This window comes from Mauremys mutica, chromosome 4, assembly GCF_020497125.1.
Source record: "Mauremys mutica isolate MM-2020 ecotype Southern chromosome 4, ASM2049712v1, whole genome shotgun sequence".
Taxonomy (NCBI): Eukaryota; Metazoa; Chordata; order Testudines; family Geoemydidae; genus Mauremys; species Mauremys mutica.
In genome coordinates, this window is record NC_059075.1 from 61541030 (window position 1) to 61565853 (window position 24824).

Sequence of the window (24824 nt, forward strand, 5' to 3'; positions counted from 1 at the left end):
ATTCTTTGCTGCTTTTACAGATCCAGACTAACACGGCTACCCCTCTGATACAGGAGGTACTGGCTCTCTAGGCCTATGCGGAGAAGAGGCTATTTGGGCACAGTTACAGACCAGTTGTAGAAATGGGGACATCTACAAATAGATTGCACGGTGGATGCAGGCAGTGGGGTATGACAGAGATCAGCAGCAGTGCTGGGTGAAAGCCAAGGACCTGTGCCACGCATACCAGGAAAGCCAACAATCAATCTGGTATCTAGCTGCAGACCTGCTGGTTTTACAACAGTTTGCACACCATACTTGGCGGGGACCCCACCAGCACCCTACAATGCACCTGGAAGAGAGGGATTTTTTGGAGGTGAAGCTGGGGTTGGGGGAGCACCAGAGGCACAGCAGCAAGGTTTCCTCCTTCCAAAGTGCTTTGCTATTTTGCAGTGGGGAGTATTGTGGACCCTCCCATGCACTGACTGGTCCCCTCCATCATGGGTTTTGGCAGTGGGGTGTGGGTGTGCTGTTTTGCAGTGGGAGGTGAGGGGAGCTGACAGTGATAAGAGCTGTACACGTTTATAGGATTTTTAAAAAAGGTGAAAAAATTATGGGGTGGGGATGGCATTATGGGACGCAGAAAGTTGCATGCTTGGAACTTGACCCTTTGCTTCCAGTCCCTCCTGCGTCGCTCTTGTGCGCCCCAGAACAAATTGTGAAAATTCTCCAAAAGGCATTGGACTGGAGTATGGTGCATGGTGCACTGGGATACCTACTCATGGTGCACCGCACTTTGCTTTGACACAAGTACTCCTGGTGAGTATGTGACGCGCTGATGCAAGGAGCCAAGTATGGATGAACATGAGCGATACACTAAATATAGCAGCTATTTTCTGACTGACTTGTGTTGACCACAGCTGGTAGTATAGACACGGCCAAAGTCCATCATAGGTGTATGTGGAACTTTCCAGCACTGCATGGACTATAAGCAGGTGTGAGGGAGCATGGGCCCAGATTTACTTTAGAATGGGTAGGCCTGTGCCATCTGGAGGGGAGGTAGGACCTGGTACACCAACTCATGAGGTATTTTTGTTACAGAAAATATATCACATACATGATATACATTGGTTAGAATAAATAGCCTCTTTCTAGTACATTCCTGGCATTTCACTGATTCTCTGACCTCTTATACTCTGTGTAGCATATGATATTTTTGTAACAAAATTCATACAATAAACTGTCTCTCATTTTCTTGTAGCTAGGAAGACAAATTCCCTGCACAAAGGCCACATCCTTCTCCTTCCTGGGAAAACATGGTGGACAAGGTTTTCCAGAAGGTGTTCATTTTCCTTGTCCTAATTTTCATTTTTGGAAGTCTTCTTTCTGGGGCATTCTACAAGTGGCAAACAAAAATGATGAGTAAGTAAAGAATATATAGATAGAAGGATTTTGTGTTTCTTGGAACAGAGACCATCTTTTTGAAGCATATAAAATATGTAGCACAAAGAGGGTGCATGTACAAATAATACAAATAAAATATCTGATGGGCCTGGCCTGTCAGATTCTTTGTTATCCTGACACATGTAGGGAAGAGAAACCCACAAAAAGCCACATTTCCCACTGAAGGTAAGTGTTTGAAGATGCATGGCAGGATTCTCCGTAAGAATATTGCTCCTGCCATTCATTTCCCAGGTTCTCCTTCTAACAAGCCTTTTAATAATCATGGTAGCTTGTGTTGCACACCTGTAATAGTGTAGGCAAGTGACAGTGAACTAGAGATTCGTGTTAATCTTGAGCTGCTATTTTCATTCCTCAAGTAGTTAGTTTGAGTTCATTCATTTCCTGAATGAAAAGAGAATTCAGCGAAATGACTTTACACTGATGGTGTATCTTCCTTTCTTGCACACATCTTCTTTTCCAGTTCCTAAGGAAGATTGGCTGATGAGTCAAGTCTATCGCAGAGACATACTGAACTCTACCTGCCTGATGAACAACCTCTCTCATTCACAAAGCAAACTGAAACATAATGTTGCAAGACAGATCTTTGTGGAACATAACCACAAGTTCATCTACTGTGAGGTGCCCAAGGTGGGCTGCTCCAATTGGAAGAAAATCATCCTTCTCCTCACAATGAATCTGAGCAGAAAGGCTAATGAAGTGCAACAGGACTTCATCCACCGTACCCCACTGATAAAGAGGCTGAGTTCTTACCCTTCTGACTACCAGGATAAATTGCTGACCAGTTACACCAAAGTGATGTTCACCAGAGATCCCCTGGAACGGTTGGTTTCAGCTTACAGAGACAAGCTTCTGCACTCTGAGCCATACTATAGTATCACTGTGGCAAATGAGATCAAGGCCATGTGCAGGAAAAACAAAAATTCAACTGAAAAGGTGACTTTCCAGGAGTTTGTTAACTTTATTCTGACAAAAAAACAAGAACATCTGGATATTCACTGGCAACCAATGTTTCTACTCTGTGATCCTTGCAACATTCACTATGACATCCTGGGGAAGTTTGAGACCTTGGAACAAGATTCTGAACATGTTCTCAGGAACATTGGAGCCCCAGAGGATCTGCACTACCCTAACTTTAGGACACATAGCTCAGAGAAACGTACTAGTGGTGATATCACCCTGGAATATCTCAGAAAGCTGAGCTCAGAGCAAATTGAAAAGATCAAGAAGCTGTACCAGATGGATTTTGCCTTGTTCAACTATCCTTATGACTTGAAAATGAACCTTTACAAGACTGATACAGTATGAGCCGGAAGGCAGTTTTTATTCATAGAAAATCACATGAAGTTGTCTACAAAGATGATTACAGGTGGTTGATTGTAGCAGTCAAGCACTTTTGGTGTTTTGTAGCTCATAAAGCTATTAGTTGTAGGCACTCGTGTGATGCTGTATGGAATACGGGACATCATTAATTATATTATCAGTACCAATATTACAAAATTGTAATGATTCTTATGCCAGATATGCCATGTAAAGTATCAGTGGAAAAGGTATGATTTGCTAAATATGATAAGTTCGTTCTTATATATTTATCATCTTTGTATCATGAGTTATAAATGTGTTGTTCATTGATATATCAAACTTGTGCTGTGTATCTGGGTTACACCCTGTCATAGGTTTATTCCCCACTTTGAACTTTAGCGTCCAAAAGATGGGGACCTTCATGGATCCTTCTAAGCTTAAATCCTAGCTTAGATCTGGTAACACTGCCACCAGCCAAAAATATAGTGTTTTGGCACACTCTCTGTTCCCCCAAACCTTTCCCGGGGGGAACCCAGATCCAAACTCCTGGGATCTTAACACAAAGGGAAATAAACCATTCCCCCTCCCAGACTTTCCCTCCCTTGGTCATCAGGGAAAACTTCTTTGATTCAAACTCCTTGAATCTAAAACAAAGAGGGATTCACCTTCCCCCCTCCTCTCTTCCCCCCACCTATCCCTGGTGAGTCAGACTAATCCCCTGGGGTCTCAAACAAGGGAAAAATCAAACAGGTTCTTAAAAAGAAAAGCTTTCAATTAAAGAAAGAAAAAGTAAAAACTATCTCTGTAAAATCAGGATGGAAATGCTTACAGGGTATACAGCTTATAAAAACTAGAGAGACTATAGCATAAGTACAAGTACAGCAAAGAGGTAAAATATTGTTCCAGCAAACACACATTTGCAAATACAGAAATCAATCAAAAGACTAATCCGGCTTTCTAATACTCACTATACTGAATAGAAGAGAATATTTCAGGAAGCTTGGAGAGCCTGGATATACGTCTGGCCCCTCTTAGATCCAAAGAGAGAACACCCCCCAAAACAAAGAACCCAAACAAAGGCTTCCCTCCACTGAGGTTTTAAAGTATCTTGTCCCCTGATTGGTCCTCTGGTCAGGTGTTAGCCAGGTTCGCTGAGCTTGTTAACCCTTTACAGGTAAGAGAGACCTTAACCCTTAACTAGCTGTTTATGACACACCCCCAGACAGATTAGCATCAGCACTATCCAGCCTCCTTGATAGCTCATCAAGGGCAATCAGCTGTACAATGAACTCTTTGAGAGAAGCCAGGGCTACATCTATGAGTCAGCAGGACATGTCGGGATATGCCTATGGACAGGGGACTCCAAGTACTTTTCCATGCCCATGTGCTGTGAACTTGTGTTTGGGACAAAAGATGTATAAGCCACATGGAAAAGAATATAAAAAGGCAGCTGCATCACCTCCATTTCATCTTCAGTCATGCTTCTCACCTCTGGAGTAACTTCTAAAGCACTGGAATGGGTTACCTAGGGAGGTGATGGAATCGCTATCCTTAGAGGTTTTTAAGACCCAGCTTGACAAAGCCCTGGCTGGGATGATTTAGTTGGTGTTGGTCCTGCTTTGAGCAGGGGATTGGACTAGATGACCTCCTGAGGTCTCTTCCAATCCTAATAGTCTATGATTCTATGATTCTGTACAAATTAAAGCTTTGAATAAAGGACTGATAGACCCAGCCATGGTTTGGATGTGTTCCAGAGGGACTTTACAAGTCAGCAAACCAACCAGTGCTGCTAAGAACCTGATATATGGATTCTGAGGTCATATGTATGTATCTGATTGCTTTGACCATCTAACAACTCTCTTCCTGTTCTTTTCTTTTCTAATACTAGAAACTAGATACTAAATGATTGTCTGGAAGCATGGTGTTTTGGGTAATATCCAAACTAGTATTGATCTGGTAATGTGGCTGGCCCTTGGGGGATCAGAAGAACATTTTGTAAGGTGAATAGAGTTTTAAGTAACTTTTCACTTTTCTGGACCTATTTGCTGATTGGGAGCCAGAGACTGGAATGCAATAAAGGGGGCTATGTTAGTTCTTTTTTCTAGCTTCTTGATAACCACTGGGAGGGATTGGGAGCACAGTTTGTGACTGGTTCATTAATCTAACTATAGTCAGTGTTAACCACCAGTTTTGGGAAAATCTGCTCTTCTTTTTGAAGCCTGCCCTGACCTTGGCATTTTCATTGTGAGCTATCCTAGGCACCTTGAGTCACAATTTGTCTACTGAATCAATGTAACAAATGTTCCACCTGTATGAGATTTTTCCTTCTGCTGATCTGATTGCCTTGAATGTATGTGAAATTCACAGAGATCCTTGGTATGATGGGGGAAAGGGATGGGGAATAGCCTTTCCATATACAGATGTTTCAAAGCATCCACTTTTACTCTAGATTGTTTTGATTTTCAATTAATAAAAAAATACAAAGTAATGTGTGTCCCTAACCATGCAGGAGTCTCCACTGGGAATCCTCTAGCAGGCAGGCATCTTACATGTAAATGTGCAGGGCACCAAACAGAATCATTACTACATATACATCTGGAAATTGCAAGAGTACAGGAGTGCTCTTACCACACCCCATCAAGTCCCCTACCCTTGTGGGTGATGGAAGGAGTTGGTGTAGCTGCAGAAAGGCTGGCATTGTGCCAGCTTGGGTTCCTCCCACCCCGGTCATGGGAATGCTCAGCTAAAAAGTGTGTAGCCGCTTCGGAGACTCTTTGCACTGCCATAGCTAGAACCAGAATCTGGCCCATGGTCTGATCCAGAATGAAAACTCCAAACAACTCCTCTCTCCTAGAGAAGTGACCAGGAAGTTTTTAACTTTATTCTAAAAAAACATAAAAACAATCCAACAATAATCACCACCACCAGTCAGAACATTTCAACATTCATTGGGATTTTTCTGCATTGCAACATTCACTATGACATCATGAGGAAATGTGAGATCCTGCAGGAAGGTTTTGAACATGTTCTCAATAGTATTTGAGCCCCAGAAGGTCTGCATTATCCTAGCTTTAAGAGGTAGCAAAGTGCTGGGGAGAGTGGGGATGCAGCATGCTGGGAGGAGAGAGGGAGAAGGAGGTGAGGAGTGGGGAGTTTGGCTGCAATTTTTCCCTGTGGGTGCCCCAGCCCCACAGAACCCACAGGGTCAGTGCTTCCCTCACACTCGCCTCCTTACCTGAATATCGGGACAAACGGCATCCCGATGGTACATTGATAGGGACACGGGGCAAAGGGTTAAATATCAGGACATCTGGTCATCCTACTCCCCACTGCGGCCAGCGAAGGAGAGATGCAGGCAGACACGCTGCTGGCAATGTCTGCTGTAGGCATTGCCCAGGGCCGGCTCCAGACCCCAGTGCGCCAAGCGCGCGCTTGGGGCGGCATTTTGCAGGCAAGGCGGCAGGCGGCTCTGGCGGACCTTTCGCCGTCATGCCTGCGGGAGGTCCGCCGAAGCCGCGGTACCAGCGGACCCTCCGCAGCCACCTCTGCAAGAGGTCCCCCGGAGCCATGGGACCGGCGACCGCCAGAGCGCGCCCCGCAGCGCGCTGCCCTGCTTGGGGCGGCAGGATTCCTAGAGCCGCCCCTGGCGCTGCCTCCTGCAGATCCTGTTGGCTGGGGGAGAGGGACAGAGATACCATCACTACTCACGGGGGAGAGTCAGCCATGGAAGCAGTGTCACTTTTTTCCACAATGAATATAAACAAGTCAAAATACCAAACAACTCTCTGATGCAAACCTTGTGGCAATCCTGAAGGTTTCAACTGCTTAGTCTCTGAAGCCAAACATCAACAAACTGACAGAACTGAAGCGTTGCCAGTTGTCTGGCAAACACTAAAAATTCTCTGGCAGGCGAAGAATTGTATAAAGTTGTATGACAGTTTTATTATTTCTAAGTGTAGCGCCCCTCTCCACCTGATTACCTCCTTTACTGGCAATCTACTTACAGGTTCTGATGGACAGGTCTGGGTTCTTTTGGATCCCGCCACCCACTCAGTAGGGTGAATCTTTTTTGGTTATGAATTAGTTGGCGGTGCCTCCACCCCCCTCGCTCCTTCCTGGCAGGGTCACCAGGGCAGCTTGGGCGGAAAATTCTAACTACAGAGGAATCCCCACTTATTTGCCAGATAGTTGGAGACTTCCAAGAAATAACACAACACATAAAAATATATTCAACACAACAATTATATTAAACAGGCAACAAATACAACATAACAGGGGAAACACTATTTTTTAGGGTCACCGGTGCCCACACTTAAAATACCTGTGTCTGGATGTAACAAATGCAAAACTAGTGTCCTGTTGGTACGCGTACTTTGCTGGGGCCCTTGATGACCTATACAATTCTCTGCAGAGGTGTAGCAGTGTGGCTGACTGGGTTCAGTACAGCCCAAAAGACCCACAAGTGGGAGGAGGTGGTGAATCCCTCCACAGGTGTAATAAGCGGTAAATTATAAAATCCTCAAACCCTCACTCCCTGGCTTGAGGACACAGTTCAGGGAGTAGAGGGTCCCCAAAACAAATTCCCTGACTAACTAACTAAAGACAGTGCACTCACGAACTCCACAAATGATCTTCAGAGTTGAGGGTGACGCTGGATGATTCCAGGGGCTGCTGTCCGCTGGCAGGGATCCTCCTCAGGCAGGAATCAGCCCTGGACTAGCAGCGCTGACCATGTGGGGACTGGTCTCACCAGGGGAGCTGGAGGCGAACCCAGGCTGGCTGGGGAAATTTTTCAGCAAACGTAACAATTGGGAATCATCCGTGAGGAAGGAAAACCCAGCTGGGGAATCTGGTGTCAGGTCCCTAGAGGCCAGTTCTCAGGGGGAACCCTGCCTGCAGGCCTGGGACTCACCAGCTCCCCACACAGCCAGTTTGGCCTTTACCCTGGCTGGCTCCAGCCTCTCCTCAAAATGGCTTCTCCCTCTCCCCAACTCCCTGGGAGGGGCATCTCCACTCCCTATTGGTTGCTGGGCAGACTCTGAGTTTGCCTTGGCTCCTCCTCCCTGAGCTGCCAGCAGACAGAGCTCCAGGAATCTATGTAATCTCTTTGGGGGTTACATAAGAAACTCAAAATAAAAAATACAATATAAACATTTTCTTTTCTGAACACCATCTTCAGTCACGTTGTTGGCCCGCTGGGAGGATTTTAGGACTGGCACTAGCCCTAAGGTAAATTGAGTTTGAGACCACTGCACTGCAGCATCCAGTTTTGACCACTTCAGTATAATTATGATAGAATGGAGATTGAAAAGGCCTTGGAAATGTGAAAAAGTTGGCGATATGGCAGCACTTATATAGCCCAAAAGCCTATGGGCAGGTCTTCAATACCTGCCGGATCGGCAGGTAGAGATCGATCTATCGGGGATCGATTTATCGCGTCTCATCTAGACATGGCTAAATTGATCCCTGAATGTGCTCCCCGGAACTCCAGCTCTCAAGAGGCGGAAGCGGAGTCGATGGGGGCAGGGCCGGTGCAACCATTTAGGCGACCTAGGCAGACGCCTAGGGTGCTGGAATTTGGGGGGGCGGCATTTTCTTCGGCAGCGACCGTGGCAGCCGGATCTTCGGCCACCCTGGTCGCCGCCAGCATTTAGGTGGAGGGAGCTGGGGCAGGGGAGTGCGGGGAGGGCCATCTGCAGCAAGTAAAGCGGGGGGGCAGCATGCAGGGGAACTCCCCACCCCAGCTTACCCCTGCCCCGCCTCCTCCCCAAGCACGCCTAAGCTGACTGGTGCTGCAAGCCTGGGAGGTGGGAGAAGTGAAGCAGCTCACCCCTGCCCCGCCTCCTCCCCGAGCATGCCATTGCTGCTTCACTTCAGAGGTGAGCTGGGGCGGGGGGGTGCCTCAGGGTGGAGGGTGGGGGGTGGAGAGCTGCCTCAAGGGGGGCACCTCAGGGCAGAGGGGGGAAGCTGCCGCGGGGGGGGGGCTCAGGGCAGGGGCGGGGGAGGGGGCGCAAGGTGGAAGTTTTGCCTAGGGCACAAAACATCCTTTCATCGGCCCTGGATGGGGGAGCAGCAGCGGTTGACTCACCACCGTCCTCATGGCCAGGTAAGTTGACCTAAGATATGCCGACTTCAGCTACGCTATTCGCGTAGCTGAAGTTGCGTATCTTAGCTCGACGCCCCACCCCCCAAGTGTAGACCAGGGCTAAGATTATTTAGACAGAAGGACTGGAGGATCTCGCCACAGCCAAGGAAATAGCCTTATTGCTGGCAAGAAGATTTTGTTCCTTTTCTGTCAGGTTCAGACTTAGCCAAGACGATCCATGCATTTGTGACCTCCATAGTTGACTGTAGCTTTCTGTATCTAAGGATGAAAACATGTCCTTATAAAAGATACAATTGGTCCAGAACACAGCAGCCTCTCTATTTAGCAACATAGACCACATTGAGTACATCATCCCAGTGCTCTGCTGTCCTCACTGGCTCACAATGGAATTTCTGGGTCATAGTCAAGGTTTTGGCCTTCATCTCCAAAACACTTCAGGGGTCTGGCCCAAGTTACCCAGGGAAACATCTCATTCTGCATGGTCATGACAGCTGTGATGCCCTGGAACAGTGAACTGTCAACCCCAAAAATGAAAATAGAGCCAGGTGAAATTTTTCAAATTTTGAAACTCTGAAGAAATTTAATTTGTAAAAATTTGAAAAAAATGGAAAAAATGTCAGTAAGACTTTTATAATTTACCAACCCCATTTTTGACTAATGATAGAGCTTGTCAAAAGTTTTCAAAGTACAGTATGTCATTTAATACAATTTTGAATTTCAAAATAAAAGGCAAATTTAAAAAAAAGTTTTGCAAATTTCCTCCTTTTCTCCCCTTCTCTCCCCCCCCCGCCAAATCATCTATAAGTGACACTCTTTGAGCAGGCCAGAGAGCTATCTGGGAAGCTGGCCCATGAATTTGTAACTCAGTTGAGGAAGAGATCAGACTGACCATGAATTTTTGAAGCTTCAAAGCAAAATATAAAACCTATTTCTTTAAACAGTCTGCCCACAAAAAATACACAAAGCCAAAACAAAAGGCCAGATGGTAGATAGGAAAAAAGATTACTATATCTTTATGAGTACACCTTAGAACAGTGTGAAACACTCAAGATGCCACGGTGATGGGTGTGGTATAAGAACACAAGATATAGAGAAAGATTTAACTGAGGCACACAAAGGTATGAAGAATATACTGAAAATGGATCAGTCCTTTCTTTTTTTTTATGGCCCATAATACCATAGGTAATGTGGAATCTGATGAAAGTAAACGTTAGGACATTTGGAACACATAAAAAGAAGTCTTACCTCATAGTTCCCCAGGGGCATTCACTGCAGTAGGAGGCCAGCACGGTCAAATACTGTAGCCTGGATAATTTTATGATCATTGATATTTATGATTATACAAACTAAGTTGGTATAGGTAATTACATTTCATACTCAAGAATGTGAGATCCAGAGGTGTGTGTGTGTGATGGGAGTGGTAAGTGGAGGCAGTGCTTGAAGTGGTCTCAAAGTAGTGGGTCTATCATAATCAGCTTTGGTAAGACAGTGCTTGAAAGTGCACTGCTCAGTTACCCAGCTCAATTATTATTTTTAGCTGGGTCTGCGACCCTTGGTGGTCCCTCTCCACTTCCACTTTAAGCACTGAACGGGGGATGAGGGAAAGTGAGAAAGGATCACACAACTAATGAGGTGCACTGTGACAATATTTCACCTTCTAAAAGCATCTAGTATTGTTAATTGCTTCAGGCAAAATTATAGACTACATGGATTTGGGGTTTGAACCAGTATCAAAACTCCCATGATATTATTTTTTGGTAGAGAAATGACTAGGGGCAGGTCCATACTCACCGCGCGGGTCGACACGGTGAGTTCGACTTCTCGGAGTTCGAACTATCGCGTCTGATCTAGACGCGATAGTTCGAACTCCGGAAGCGCCGCGGTCGACTCCGGTACTCCACCACTGCAAACGGCGGTGGTGGAGTCGACGGGGGAGCCGCGGAGTTCGACCCCGCCGCGTCTGGACGGGTGAGTAGTTCGAATTAGGGTACTTCGAATTCAGCTACGCTATTCCCGTAGCTGAATTTGCGTACCCTAATTCGAACCCCCTTTTTAGTGTGGACCAGGCCTAGGAAACAAATTGTCGATCACACACCCAGGATGAAGCACATGATAAACTATAAAAGGTTATTACTGACACACACAGAGGCATAGAAAAGGGTTAAACATTTACCATATAAGCTAGGAATAGGGATACAACACAGAGTATGATAATATGCAGAATGTGCTGCGCCCACTGAACAGAGCAATATACCAACCTTTTATTATTTAAACTGCATGTAATCAAACAGAAAAGAGAAATGAGCCCTTGTAAAAAGGTGTGCACAGGCAGAGAAGCTTTGCATGGGCCAGACATCCAGGGAGGGTAAAGGCAAACACTCATCTCTCTCACCTTTGCACATCAGTCCATAAAACGGAGGTGCATTTTTCCCTGGCATGTTCTGTCCGTTACTGAATTGTTTATTTTCTGTCTAATACCATTTAGGGGAGCGGGACTTCTCCATCTAAGGTTGTCTGATAGGAGAGCACAGCAGGCTGCTTAGTAAACTCTTGTGATCCCATGGCTCTTACCAGTGTGTCAAAAGGCTCCTTACACTGCTGTGCTTTACGGTATCTTTAGTCTGTATCTTTAAAAAGCTTTAAAGGCTGCTTTCTCTCTCTCTCTCTCTGCAGAAATATATTATACTGTTTATAAACTTCCTCTTAGGAATTGATTTTGGAGAAGTGACGTGAGGGAGAACATGTGTGTGTGTGTGGGGTCATGTGACCCCCCCTCCAGATTTCTGCCAGATTTTATATATTTGTTTCTCGTTTTTTGTAGGAAGTGGGTTCAAAATATGTGAGTGCATGTTTAAATTGTGCCCCTCCACTATCAAGGGTTATGCATCATCTCTGTCACTGTGTAATAAAGAGGTGTGTTTGTGGGGGATGTGATTGTTCATTCTTTTTGCTCTCATAATTGGATGGTATGAGAGTTTAAACAAAGAAGTGAAAACATTGGGATTAGGATGGCATGGGTCTCTAAAAAGGTCTGTTCTCTAGGTCTCTGGTTTGGCTCTGGGCCCTACCAGTAATGACTGCAGGGTTTTATTGTTAATTATCCATGTTGCATATGGCATTTTACAAAACATGGTATACATCAATGTCACTGCCCTGAACTGAGTTTACACTTGAACTGAGACAAGACAAATCATGGAGGAGACCATTAAGGAGTTGGAAATGCAGAGGTAGATGAAGTGATCAGGGTAGGGAAGATCTATGGAAGTGGGTTTTTAAAAATAGAACAGCTGAGAAGTAATGGGGTGAATGTTTCAAGAATAAGAGGTAGCATTAGAGACGATGCAAAGCCACAGGTGAGAGGTGAGGAAGGGCGTTATAGAGAGGGAAGTTTGTGAAGAGTGTTGCTTTCTTGGGCAGAGTAGGAGTAAATGAGAGTGGAGATTTAGTTGGTGGAGAGTAGCCCATATGTAGTGAGGCGGCCTGGCTCCCGACGGCCCCTGAGAGGGAGGACCCGGAAAAGCCACCTCAGTGGGCGGAGCCACCGCCGCCTGTTCCCGCCCCCCGGAAGTCAAGGGGCGGGACAGGAAGTATAAAAGCCCGGCCTCAACACTCAGTTGGAGCCCAGCGGCCGGACGCTCCTGTTCAGGCTCCTGCCGGACCGAGCCTCCCTCGAGCCAGGTACCCTGACGCGGACGGACGGAGCCTCCCTCGAGCCAGGTACCCTGACGCGGACGGACCGAGCCTCCCTCGAGCCAGGTACCCTGAGGTGGACTGGCCGAGCCTGCTCCGAGCCCGGTACCCCGAGGAGCTGCCCGAGTGTTCCCGTGACCCGAGTCCGGAGGAGCAGCCCGACCTAGAGAGCCCTCAGCACGCCGAGGAGCCCATGGTGTGGGACCCCGCTGCAGAGCCCAGCAAGGAGCAGGTACCCATGGAGGGGGAGATGGAGTGTAGCCCGGGGGTAGCCGACCCCTGTCCGGCTGAGGGCACTGACGTGCCCATGTCAGTGTGTTGCGGCCAGGATCCCCACTGACTGCAGCGGATCCACGCCGCTGTTAGGGCCCCGGGCTGGGACACAGAGGAGTGGGTGGGCCTGTGTCCCCCCTGCCACCCCACGCACGGGTGGCAGACTCCCCCTCCTACCAGCACTCAGGCAGAGAAGCCTGCACTTACCTGGGCTTTCTGAGACTATTGCTGCAGCCCAGCTCCTGCTACAAGGACCTGGGCCTTGAACTATTGTTTATTGCCCCGCCCTGACTAAGGGTCTGGGCTTCCTGACTTGTTGCTGTGGTTCAGCTCCTGAGACAAGGACCTGAGCCCTGGACTGATATTACTGCTCAGCTCCTGCTAAAAGGACCTGAGCCTTGAACTCTTGTTTCTTGCCCCGCCCTGATTGAGTGCCGGGGCATCCTGAGACTAATGCTACTGCTCAGCCCCTGCTACAAGGACCTGAGCCTTGAACTATTGTATTTTACCCGCCCTGAGTAAGGGCCTGGACTCCCCGAAGTAGTGTGGTAGCTCAGCTCCTGCTATAAGGACCTGAGCCTTGAACTATTGTTTATTACCCGCCCTGACTAAGGGCTTGGGCTTCCGGAACTATTGCCATAGCTCAGCTCCTGATGCAAGGACCTGAGCCCTGAACTATTATGGTTGCTCAGCTCCTGCTGTAAGGAGCTGAGCCTAGAACTGCTGTGTTTGGTGCCCCGCCCTGATTGAGGGCCTGGGCTTAGCTTGTTAACTTTGTTACTGCTCAGCCTGCAGGGGGATCTGAGCCCCCTGGACTCTTGTGTGCTGTCCCGCCCTGAGCTAGGTCTTGGGGCTTACTGACTTTGTAACTGCTCAGCTCCGGCTGCCAGGACCAGAGCTTAGAACTGGTTCGCTGCCCCGCCCTGAATGAGGGCTGTGGCTCATTGACTTTATGGGTGCTCAGCCTGCGGGAAGGATCTGAGCCTAGACCTAGTGTCTGTTGTCCCGCCCTGACTGAGGGCTGGGACTCATTGCATTAACCGTGTGCCTTCTGTTCCGCCCCTGCTTGAGGGGCAGAACCCCAAGACCTTCAGAACCCGGAGACTGATTTGGGCTGTGTAGTGAGGCGGCCTGGCTCCCGACAGCCCCTGAGAGGGCACGGCCCCAACCGCGGACTATTACACCATAACATATAACAAGGTGCCATCTTTTACTAGCATGTCTAAGTGATTCAGCCTTATTACCTTAAAAACAGGATGTGGGCGAAGAAGGAGTCAGAACTGAAATGGAGTTTATGAGCCTAGGAAAAGGGGAGCATAGTCAATGGTAATAGAACAGGGAAGACGTGGATGAAGTAGCAGGAAAGGGGAGAAACTGTAGTCCTATTTACCAGTATTTAAAAAAATTTCTAGGGATATTTTCTCCAAATAAACGTGGAGCAACGCCCCTAGCAGTCAGAGCACTATGAGCATAGCCAGTAGTCCCTCTTTGCCTCCTGCTTGTTTAAGGCCCAAGCAGGTACTGGGGCTGCAGAGGTGCAGCCTGCGGATAGGCAGAGGCAGCTGGTCCAACCCCCTTGCCAATGATGAATGGCCATTACAGACTGCAGTCTGCCCCAGAGAAAGGGGGCTAGATGATGACTGGCAGTAGCACTGAAGCAAGGTGGGCATAGGGGTCGGGGGTTCCCCTGGGAGGGGAGACCCAGAGTGTGGGGGTACTGCGGTGGGCAGAACCCTAAGGTAAAGGGCACCAGGGTCCGGGAGGGGCACAGGGACCTGAGTCAGAAGAGACACTGGCTAACAGGAGGCGCTCCAAGCCTGGAATTGAGCTAATTCCTGAACGACCAGCTGAAGGCGCCACGGCGGTGAGTGCTTGAGCGGCTACAGGGACATTTTCTTTAAATAAACCTGGAGCAAAAGCCCCAGCAGTCAGAGCACTATGGGCACTGCCAGGAGTCCCTCTTTGTCTCCTGCTTGTCAGATTTTACCCCTTTTCCCTCCACTGTCAGGTTAATTCCCCCCTCCTTGGAGATCCTGACTCCCCAAGGTTGGGGAAGGTAGGAAGGACCGGATATCAAAGGTTGCCGGACACTCCTCCTGAAAGGCATCTGTGTGTGGGCAAAGAACCTTTGCCTGGGCCAGACATCCAAGTATGGGAAAGGCAAACGCTCTCCTCTCTCCCCTTGCATACCATGCATTAAACAGAAGTGCGCCATTCCCCTGGTGTGTTCTTCCCTTCTCTGAATTGTTTATTTTCTGTCTAATACAGTTTAGGAGAGTGGGACTTCTCCATTTGAGGTTGTCTGATAGGAGAAGGCAGGGGGCTGCTTAGTAACTTGTCATAGTCCCTTGGCTCTTACCAGCCTGTAAGAGGAGGGCTCTCTGCCTTGCTCTGCTGTGCAGCCATTTTCTTTTAGTTTATACCTTTAACATATACCATAGACTAGAGTTTCTCTTTCTGTGTCTAATGAAATACTGTGCATCAGAGGAGATGCGTGTGTCTGTTTGGAGGAGAGGGGGCAGCATGCGGGTCATGTGCCCTGCCTCCCCTCCCCCCGATTTCTGCATGGATTTATATTTTTATTTTTATTTCCTCTTTTTCAGGGAGTGGTTCAAATTTGTGTCCTCCCACTATCAACAGTTACTTGTCACCTCCACCTTGTATTGGTAGTATACTTTGTTTGTTGAATTCCTTATGTGACATGGAAGTTTGAGTAGGGGAATCTTTGTATTTCTTTAGGATTAAAGTTGTTGACGCATTTCACTCTTACAGATTAACCGTAAAGGAAGTTTGACAAATTAGAATGTCAAGGCTATGACGGTACAGTTACCAGGAACTAAGATACAAGCACTTCTGTTCTCTAGGCCATTGACTGTGACTAGATATTATTGTTCTCTCTATGGCTCAGCAAGCCAAGAGTATATGTAATTGCTCCATGCTGGATGCTGTTCCTGAGACTGAGCTACCAGCCCGCCAGGGCTGCCCGGGTGGGGGGAAATTTGCCCCAGGCCCCGGGTCCCACAGGGGCCCCCACGAGAATATAGTATTCTATAGTATTGCAACTTTTTTTATGGAAGGGGCCCCCAAAATTGCTTTGCCCCAGGCCTCCTGAGTCCTCTGGGCAGCCCTGCAGCCCGCACTCTTTAAATCAGTATTGCTACACGGGGAGGGGGGGCGGGGGGGGCAAACTGCGGGTTGTTTTAAGCACATAGACTCATAGACTTACGGTCAGAAGGGACCATTATGGGCATCTAGTCTGACCTCCTGCACAGTGCAGGCCACAGAATCTCACCCACCCACTCCTGTAACAAAACCCTAACCTATGTCTGGGTTACTGAAGTCCTCATGTCATGGTTTAAAGACCTCAAGCTGCAGAAAAATCCTCCAGCAAGTGACCCGTGCCCCACACTACAGAGGAAGGTGAAAAACCTCCGGGGCCTCTGCCAATCTGCCCTGGAGGAAAATTCCTTCCCGACCCCAAATATGGCAATCAGTTAAACCCTGAGCATGTGGGCAAGACTCACCAGCCAGCACCCAGGAAATTATTCCCATCACAGACCATTGGGCATATTTACCGCTGAAGAGCGGGGTCTGGAGCTTGGCCTGCTCTGGCGCTTCAGCCAAGGTGCAGGGTTGGGGGACGCACCACGTGGCTCCTGGAAGCCACGGCATGGCCACCCTCCTGCTCCTACGTGCTCCAATGGACCAGGGCTGGCTCCAGGGTTTTTGCTGCCCCAAGCGGCGGAAAAACAAAACAAACCCCCCCCACAATCGCGATTGGCGGTAGCTCCACCATGACGTTGTCTTCTTTGGTGGCAGGTCCTTCCCTCTGAGAAGGACCGAGGGACCCGCCCCCGAATTGCTGCTGAAGAGCCCAACGTGCCGCCCCTTCCCCTTGGCCGCTCTAACCACCTGCTTGCTCAGCTAGTGCCTGGAGCCGGCTCTGCAATGGACCCCTCCGGTGCTACAATGGGAGCTGCAGGGGCGGTGCCTGCGGATGGGGCAGTGGACAGAGCTGCCTGGCTGCACCTCCACGGAGGAGCTGGACAAGGGACATGCCACTGCTTCTGGGAGACACTAGAGGTAAGTGCCACTCGGAGCCTGCACACCTGAGCCTCTCCCCATGCCCCAACCCTCTGCCCCAGCCCTGATCTCCCTCCCTCTCTCCAGCCCCCTCGATCCCAGCCCGGTGCACCATCCTGAATGCCAAACTTCTCACCCCCAGCCCCACCCCAAAACCGACACCCCCAGGTGAAACCTGCACCCCTTCCTGCACCCTTGCCCCAGGCCTGATCCCGCTGCTGCCCTCTGAACCTCCTTGGTCCCAGCCCAGAGCACCCTTCTACACCCCAAACTCCTCATCCCCAGTCCCACCCCAGAGCCCTCACCCCCAACCAGAGCCCTCACCCCCTTCCACACCCCAACCCCAATGTTGTGAGCAGTCATGGCCCACCATTCAATTTCTATTCCCCGATGTGGCCATCAGGCCAAAAAGTTTGCCCACCCCTGTGCTACACTGTGCTCACTCATATTTTGGTGTCCTCACTGGCTACCAGTGTGCTCCTGTTAATGATGAACTTGAGCTGTGGAGTCCATGTCTAAACTTTCCTAAAATTTGGGGAGATTTGGTCATTAAGAACTAGATTGTAGCAGCCAGACACAGTCTCAGTAGGGAAGCCACACAGTCCTAGATTGAGAAACTGTGCCTCAGGGTTTCCCAGTTTACAAGACAGGTGCACAGCTTGCATCATACTTTGGATTGAAGCAGCCTGTTCTCTCTGGTGTACCTAGCCTCCTCCATGATCCAGGCAGCAGAGAGAGAGAAAGAGTGTGTGTGTGGGGGGGGGGGGGGGGGGGGGGGGGGCTGAAGCCATTGTCCTCAGCTCCTTGAGTGCTGGGACTGGGATTATGACTGGCCCTTATGCAGGGCAAACAAAGTGGGACGGTTCTTTCTGCCCTTTTGCTGCATGCACGCACGCAAGGGCCAGTCACAGTTCAGACCTGAATAAAGCAAGCCTCTGTCAGAAACCTGTTTCATTTAGCATGATTAGCTAGTACAGTTGGAAATGTTATGTTCCAAAGACCGGTGATTTTTCCATGACATTTGAATCTTGATGTGCTCTTGCATGAAGTTTTCAGTGGCACAAGGTGTTCACCAAGAGACGCAGGAGCTGCAGGAATCAGTGTTACACTGAGTAAGGTAAACACTGAATGAGGCAGTGCTACGTCTTCCAGATGATGGAATTTCTTTTTTAAAAAACTAGGAAATGTGAGTAAAATGGTGTTAAGATTATGTTAATGTTGCATGTCTAAGCTAGCAAATATCAACAAAAAGCCTGAAACACACCAAATGCTTGAAATTCCTAGGAAATACAGTTGCAACTTTTTCTCTATTTCCTTGTGCATATATTTTTATGCTACAATCTTTACTATGTGATCATAGACTGTGTCATAAACAGTTAGTTAAGGGTTAAGGTTTTTGTCTACCTGTAAAGGGTTAACAAGCAGTACCTGTGGACACCTGACCAGAGGACCAATGAGGGACAAGATTATTTTTAAATCCGTGTGGAGGGACGTTTTTTTTCCCTGTTCTTTGTTTTCTTAGAGAGTCTCTCTTGGGTATTAAGAGAGTCCAGACATCTTAATCAAGTCCTCCCAGGTTTCTGCAACAAATTCTTCTATTCAAGCTAGTGAGTATTAGCAAGGAACTAGTATTCTTATACTTTTATTTCTGTATTTGCAATTCTGTGTTTTGCTATAAAATTTCTTTAAGTCTGTACTGATATTGCTTTTACTGAGAAAGAGGGGAGGGGGAATTCTCTCCAGAGATTGATAAGTTTAGACCCTGTATTGTTCCATCTTGGTTACAGAGACAGTGACTTTTCCCTTTTTATTCTTTAATAAATTCTTTTCTATTAAGGACTTGGTTGGTCTTTCCTTGGGTGGATTCTCAGGGAAAGGGGAGGGGGAGGTATCCCTCTGTAGTTAAATCCCGGTGTCTCTCCTAGGAAAAGGGAGGGGGGAGGAAGCAGGGGGAATGGTTTATTTCTCCTGGGTATAAGAACTCCATGGATTTGGGGCTCTTGGGATCCCCAAGGATTTTGGGGAAGGACTGTGTCCCAATCCACATTTCCTGATTGGGTGGTGGCAGTTTTACCAGATCTAAACTAGGATTTTAGTTTAGAGGGAAACCAAGGCAGGTCCCCACATTGGAACCCAACAGCTCCAAGTGGGGGTGAGACCTATGACAGACTGTTTCTCAAGTATAAATGTTCATACCTGCAATACAATACAAAGGAGTAATTTTGTTACATGGCTGTATAGACAGCCAATGAGTGTCAGCTAACATTGTAAACCCTCTTGGCCTTTATAAGCTAACCTAGTATAATGTCTTTAGTATAATGTCTTCCAACCTATTTGTTTTGGTTCTATATAAACCAGGCACTTACTGTGTATAAAATAGCTAAAGCACACTTGAAATGGTGTATTAATAACATTCAATAAAGGGAAAACTGAGATGTCCTTCAAGTCATTCTTTGTTGTTGTTCTGCTAACTGTAGCCATATTACATACTTATGGAATTTCCGTTACACTAGAAAGGTACTGGGAATATCTTACTTTAAACATCCCTTTTCCTTTATTTTTTTTCTAAAGGGATGTGATTGGTTGTTCATGTGGAGCTGCAGATCTAATTCCCTCTAGTCCACATATTAGAAGACCCAATGTGGCAGTCCTAAAATTGAAACCAGATCATTTATAGTTCTCTTCAGAATGGAGTAACAAGGCTTATGCAGAGAGAATGGAACCCAACTACTGATATTGATATCAGTTTCTAAGTGTTTCTCCTGCCTTTTATTGTTCAGACCTACAGTCTGACTCATGCATTTTTACGCAAACATATCAGTAAGAATGTAATGATTAATGTCATTTCATTTTTTAACCTGGAACCTCTCCTTTATCATGGATAGAATGGTGAGGATTACCCTCGTGCTTCATGGCATTAAGATTTTTCCTTACCAAAGGTTAGTTTGAGACACACCTGCATTTTTATGTGTATCATGTGGAGATTTTAAATACCTTTGGCTCTTTTTCATTAGTTTACTTTGAGCAAATAATAAACCAATTTGAGTGTAACTAATACTATTATACCGTTGGTCTCTCTCTATTCGTGTAAATTCGTGTGTGTGTGTTATAGGTGGCAAAGGTAGCCATTGGTTAAGGTTGCCCAACACTTCCCATTATAACACCCTGTTTTCATTGGCTTCTAACTTTTAACAATCTTTAACTGTTTGGACTGATATTTTTTCATGTCAGCTGTCTGCCGAAGGCTGAATTTTAAAAAACGTTTCAGCTAAAATGGTTCAGCCATTTGTAAGAATGAGGTTAGGGAACAATATCTTATTGGTCAATGTTCTAACATATAAAACGTAAGGTTGGGTACTAGTTGGTGTTTGCTACAGACTGGACTAGAGAGCACAATGACTGGCTTGTAAAGCACCTATCTATCTGTAGGAAAAACAGCTGCATTATTATGGGGTAATTGCAATCCAAATGATGTGCTGGAGGTCTCATGATGCCAGTGCTAAACAATCTTTGGAATTTCTAAATTATGCATGACAATTTGCTGATTCAAAAAGTGTTGCATCAAGCATGAAGGAATTCTATATTGTATCCCATGTTGATAGATAATGAGGAATTGGTCACAGAACTAAAAATTTCTGGTTGCTTAGACACAAGTGATCATGGGTTGATTACATTTGCGATGTGTAAATAGAATAAAGTCCCAACTAGAATATATATAATTGGTTCTTTGAAAGGGCCAAATGTCACAAAATTGACAATAATTAGCCAAATCAGCTTGGAAGTATGTAAACCAAAAAATGAATTATAATTTGGAATAATTTAAGAACACTTTTACTAGAGGCTCAAAGAGACGATTCCACAATCAAGATAGGCGGCTACATTGGTTTAAAAAACAGCCTCTCTTAGGGTAGGTTTACACTTACCTTCCGGGTCGACGCGGTGAGTTCGACTTCTCGGAGTTCGAACTATCGCGTCTGATCTAGACGCGATAGTTCGAACTCCGGAAGCGCTGCGGTCGACTCCGGTACTCCACCACTGCAAACGGCGGTGTCGGAGTCGACGGGGGAGCCGCGGAGTTCGACCCCACCGCGTCTGGATGGATGAGTAGGTCGAACTAGGGTACTTCGAATTCAGCTACGCTATTCACGTAGCTGAATTTGCGTACCCTAATTTGACCCCCCTTCTTAGTGTAGACCAGGCCTTAGAGGGAAAGTGAAAGCAGCTATATTAAAAAAAAAAAAATTAAAAGGGAAAATAGTAGCAATTAATATAAATTAGAAGCTAGGAATTGCAGAAAACTGATAAGGGAAGCAAAAAGGACACAAGGAGAAATCTATAACCAGCAGAGTAAAGGACAATAAAAAGGAAGCGTTTACGTTTATAAGGAATAAAAGGAATCCTAACAATGGTATGTTACTAGATGGAAATACTAGAATTGTCAATAATAATGAAGAAAAAGCAGAATGTTCAATATATATATTTTTGTCCTGTATTTAGGAAAAAGCTACATGAGGTATTCATATTGGGTGGTGATAATTAATGATGAAATACTTTCCATTTCAATAATAACTAAGGAGGATGTTAAACATCAGCGACTAAAGTAAATAATGAAGAGGAGTTATCACTGATATTGAGCAATTGGGATTGGTTTGAAAAGCTGGGTGTAAGAAAACAACACATGTTTCAATATGGCCAATGTAAGCTCATACATCTAGGACCAGGAATGTAGACCATATTAAAAAGGTGAAGGACTCTATCCTGGGAAGCAGGGAGTCTGAAAAATGCTTGAGTGTCATGATGGATAATCATTGTGGATGTTCCGTCTGCTGCCTCCATTAAATTTGTCCAACTTTGGAGAAATTATAAGACTCAGAATAATCACACTTTCCACATGCTCAGTAGAGTCTTCTTAGAGCTTTGAAGCTAAATTTTCCAAAGAGCATATTCCGTCCCCAGCTATAAGGGCTAAGCAGGACTTTTCTTGAAATTGGTCCTCCCAGATGCCAGGGGCTGCTTTAGTGCCAGAACTGAGAGCAGGGAGACTGTCTATTCAATGCTTTCAGTGCACTTGCTGTAGGTTCCCAGTGAGTCTGCCTGCTTCAAATATAGAGGAGTAAGGAATGGTTGGGTAAGGGGGAAGAGTGGGAATGGGGAGGGGATGGAGGATAGGAGCCTGAAGGGAGAGGGACTAGAAGCTGGGAATTGAGATGGGCAGGAGCAGAGGGAGATATTAAGGGGAGATGGGGATATTATTTTTATGCAATGAGCACTATGGTTTTTTTTCAGTTTATACAAAAAAGCAGTGTAACACTGCTGATGCTTTCAATACTACCAAATGTAAGGATGTTAAAACCCCTTATGCTGATGTCTATACTGTATAGCATGTATATCCCCCACATCATTACACCCAGAGGCATCTGGACAAGATACAGCAAGAATCTAGTTACTCTGATCCCAAAGTTAAGTTAATGTGGTGTACAACTGCCTATTACAGTAGAACCTCAGAGTTACGAACACCTCGGCCATGTTATGTTATGTTTGTTCTTTCAAAAGTTTACAACTGAACATTGTCTTAATACAGCTTTGAAAGTTTACTCTGCAGAAGAAAAATGCTGCTTGCCCTTTCTTAGTAGTTTACATTACCACAGTTCTGTACTGTATTTGCTTTATTTATTTATTTTGGTCTCTGCCTGATTGTTGAAAGCTGACAGGTTTTAAAATTGAGGAACTAAATAGGCTGAAATGATGTGCTGCCTGTGAGTGAATCTTTTCATTACTCTCCCTTGGAACATACACAAAGGGGAGAAAATATTACACAAGGGTGTGTTTGATTACTCCAAACTTTTACAGAGTGATATGAGTGCCAGTGAATTTGTCCCTATGACTCCATTTCCTCCTTCTTTCTTTTTAATCACAGTATAACCATAAAGAACAATATCATTCATAGTGGCTCTGACTGCAAGAAGCATAAAATATAGCTGATTTCTGCAAAAAGATAATTTGCACATTCCCACTTCTAGCAGAAATAGCCTTGTTGTTATGTGCATGCAAGAAAGGGAATAAAAGGGAATAAAAGAGACTGGATTCAGTGCGGTGTCCTGTCCTTTGGAATATGTCTCGGCCACAATGAGACATCTTGGTCTTCTGGCATGGGTGCTGGAACTAAGGTTTCTGGGGGTGCTGCCACAACCCCTGGCTTGAAGTGGTTTCCATCATATACTACAGAGTTTACAGTTTGGTTCAATGGCTCTCAGTGCCCTCACTATATAAATTGTTCCAGCACCCCATCTTTTGGTGAAACCCCACTAGTTCAGTATATCAGGCCTGATTTCACTTCAGGGTAAGTCTACACTACAAAATTAAGTTGACTTAAGTTACGTCAACATACAGCCACTACAGTAATTAAATCACTTTTACGTGTCCACACTATGCTCCTTGTGTCATGGGAGCGTCTCCTCACTTACCAGCGCTTGCATCGATGCAGAGAGCAGTGCACCGTGAGTAGCTATCCCACTGTTCAACCTACCATCATCTAGCACAGGGGGTTTGGGAAGGGTTTGCAATGCCTCATGGGGGCAAATGAGTAATACAGTGGTGACTGGGAACATTATTTCAATGACCCATCATTCAGTTTTCTCCGTTCCATAATTTTATCTGCATCCCATAATGTTTTGTGCCTTATTTCAAAAGCCTCGCAAACCCACACATCTACCATCTGTGTGAGAAGCAAGGACCCTGCACAGCTCTGAACTTTTGTGATGAGTGCAGCATTTGCAGAGCCACCAGAGTAGATGCAGGGAACATCTGTGCATTGTAGCCTTGCTGGGACATTGCCAAAAACAACCTTGAATTGTTTCTTCCTTTCACAGAGCAGCTGCAGATGGTGGAGCATTGGTTGTGAGCCTGAGAAACACGCACTGTCTGGTGGGATCACATTGTTATGCTGGTATGGGATTGATGAGCAGTGACTGCAGAACTTTCTGATGCTCAAGGCCACATTCCCGGATGTGTGTGCAGAGCTCTCCCCAGCCCTTCAGCACAGCAACACCAAAATGAGAGCTGCGCTGACAGTGGGGAAGTGAGTGGTGAGCTCTGTGTGGAAGTTTGCAGTGCCAGCTTGCTACCAATCAGTCAGGAATCAATTTGGAGTTGGGAAATCCACCGTGGGGGTTGCTGTGATGTAAGTGTGCAGGCCATTAATCACATCTTGCTATGAAGGACTGTGACTCTGAGCAATGTGCAGGACATAGTGGATGCTTTTGCAGCAGTGGGGTTCCTGAACTGCAGTGGGTTGATAGATGGTACACATAGCCCTATTTTGGCACCAGACTACCTTGCCACAGAGTACATCAACAGAAAGGGTTACTTCTCTATTGTATTGCAAGTGCAGGTGAATCATGGGGATGGTCAGGGAAAGTGCAAGACATGGGCATCTTTAAGAACACAGGCCTGTTCAGAAAGCTGCAGGCAGGGACTTTCTTTCCAGACCAGAGGATTATCATTGCAGTGTTGAAATGCTAGTAGCGATCCTGTGAGACTCAGCCTACCCTTTACTCCTCATGAAGCCGTACACCAGCCACCTCAACATCCCCAAGCGCTTCAACTACAGGTCAGCAGGTGCAGAATGACAGTTGAATGTGCCTTTGGCTGTCTGAAAGGCTGCTGGTGCTCTCTACTCATGAGTTTAAAGTATCAGAGGGGTAGCTGTGTTAGTCTGGATCCACAAAAACAAGTTTCATTTGCAAACTTAACACCATTGATTTGGGCTTAAATAGGGACTGGGAGTGGCTGGCTCACTACAAAAGCAATTTTCCCTCTCACTTCCTCACCAATTATTGGAAGTGGACCACGCCCACCTTGACTAGATTGTCCTTCAACATTGGTTTTCTATTTGTAAGGTAACTCCCTTCTCTTCATGTGCCAATATATA

At 46.4% G+C, this 24824-nt stretch overlaps 1 protein-coding gene across 1 annotated transcript; it reads left to right on the forward strand.

Moving 5' to 3' along the window:
• The first annotated feature begins 685 nt into the window (after window positions 1-685).
• Window positions 686-2917, forward strand: LOC123370465 (carbohydrate sulfotransferase 9-like). Its single transcript, XM_045017059.1, has 3 exons — window positions 686-798; window positions 1241-1401; window positions 1904-2917. Exons 2-3 carry the CDS (start codon window positions 1296-1298, stop codon window positions 2746-2748), a joined length of 951 nt encoding a protein of 316 aa, XP_044872994.1. The 5' UTR covers window positions 686-798; window positions 1241-1295; the 3' UTR covers window positions 2749-2917.
• Window positions 2918-24824: the final 21907 nt, after the last annotated feature.

Bases quoted from the DNA above. Each gene is read 5' to 3' on its own strand.
- LOC123370465 (XM_045017059.1), top strand. From the start codon at position 1,296: ATGGTGGACAAGGTTTTCCAGAAGGTGTTCATTTTCCTTGTCCTAATT. The intron at 1,402-1,903 runs GTAAGTAAAGAA...CTTCTTTTCCAG, and splicing joins GTGGCAAACAAAAATGATGA to TTCCTAAGGAAGATTGGCTG.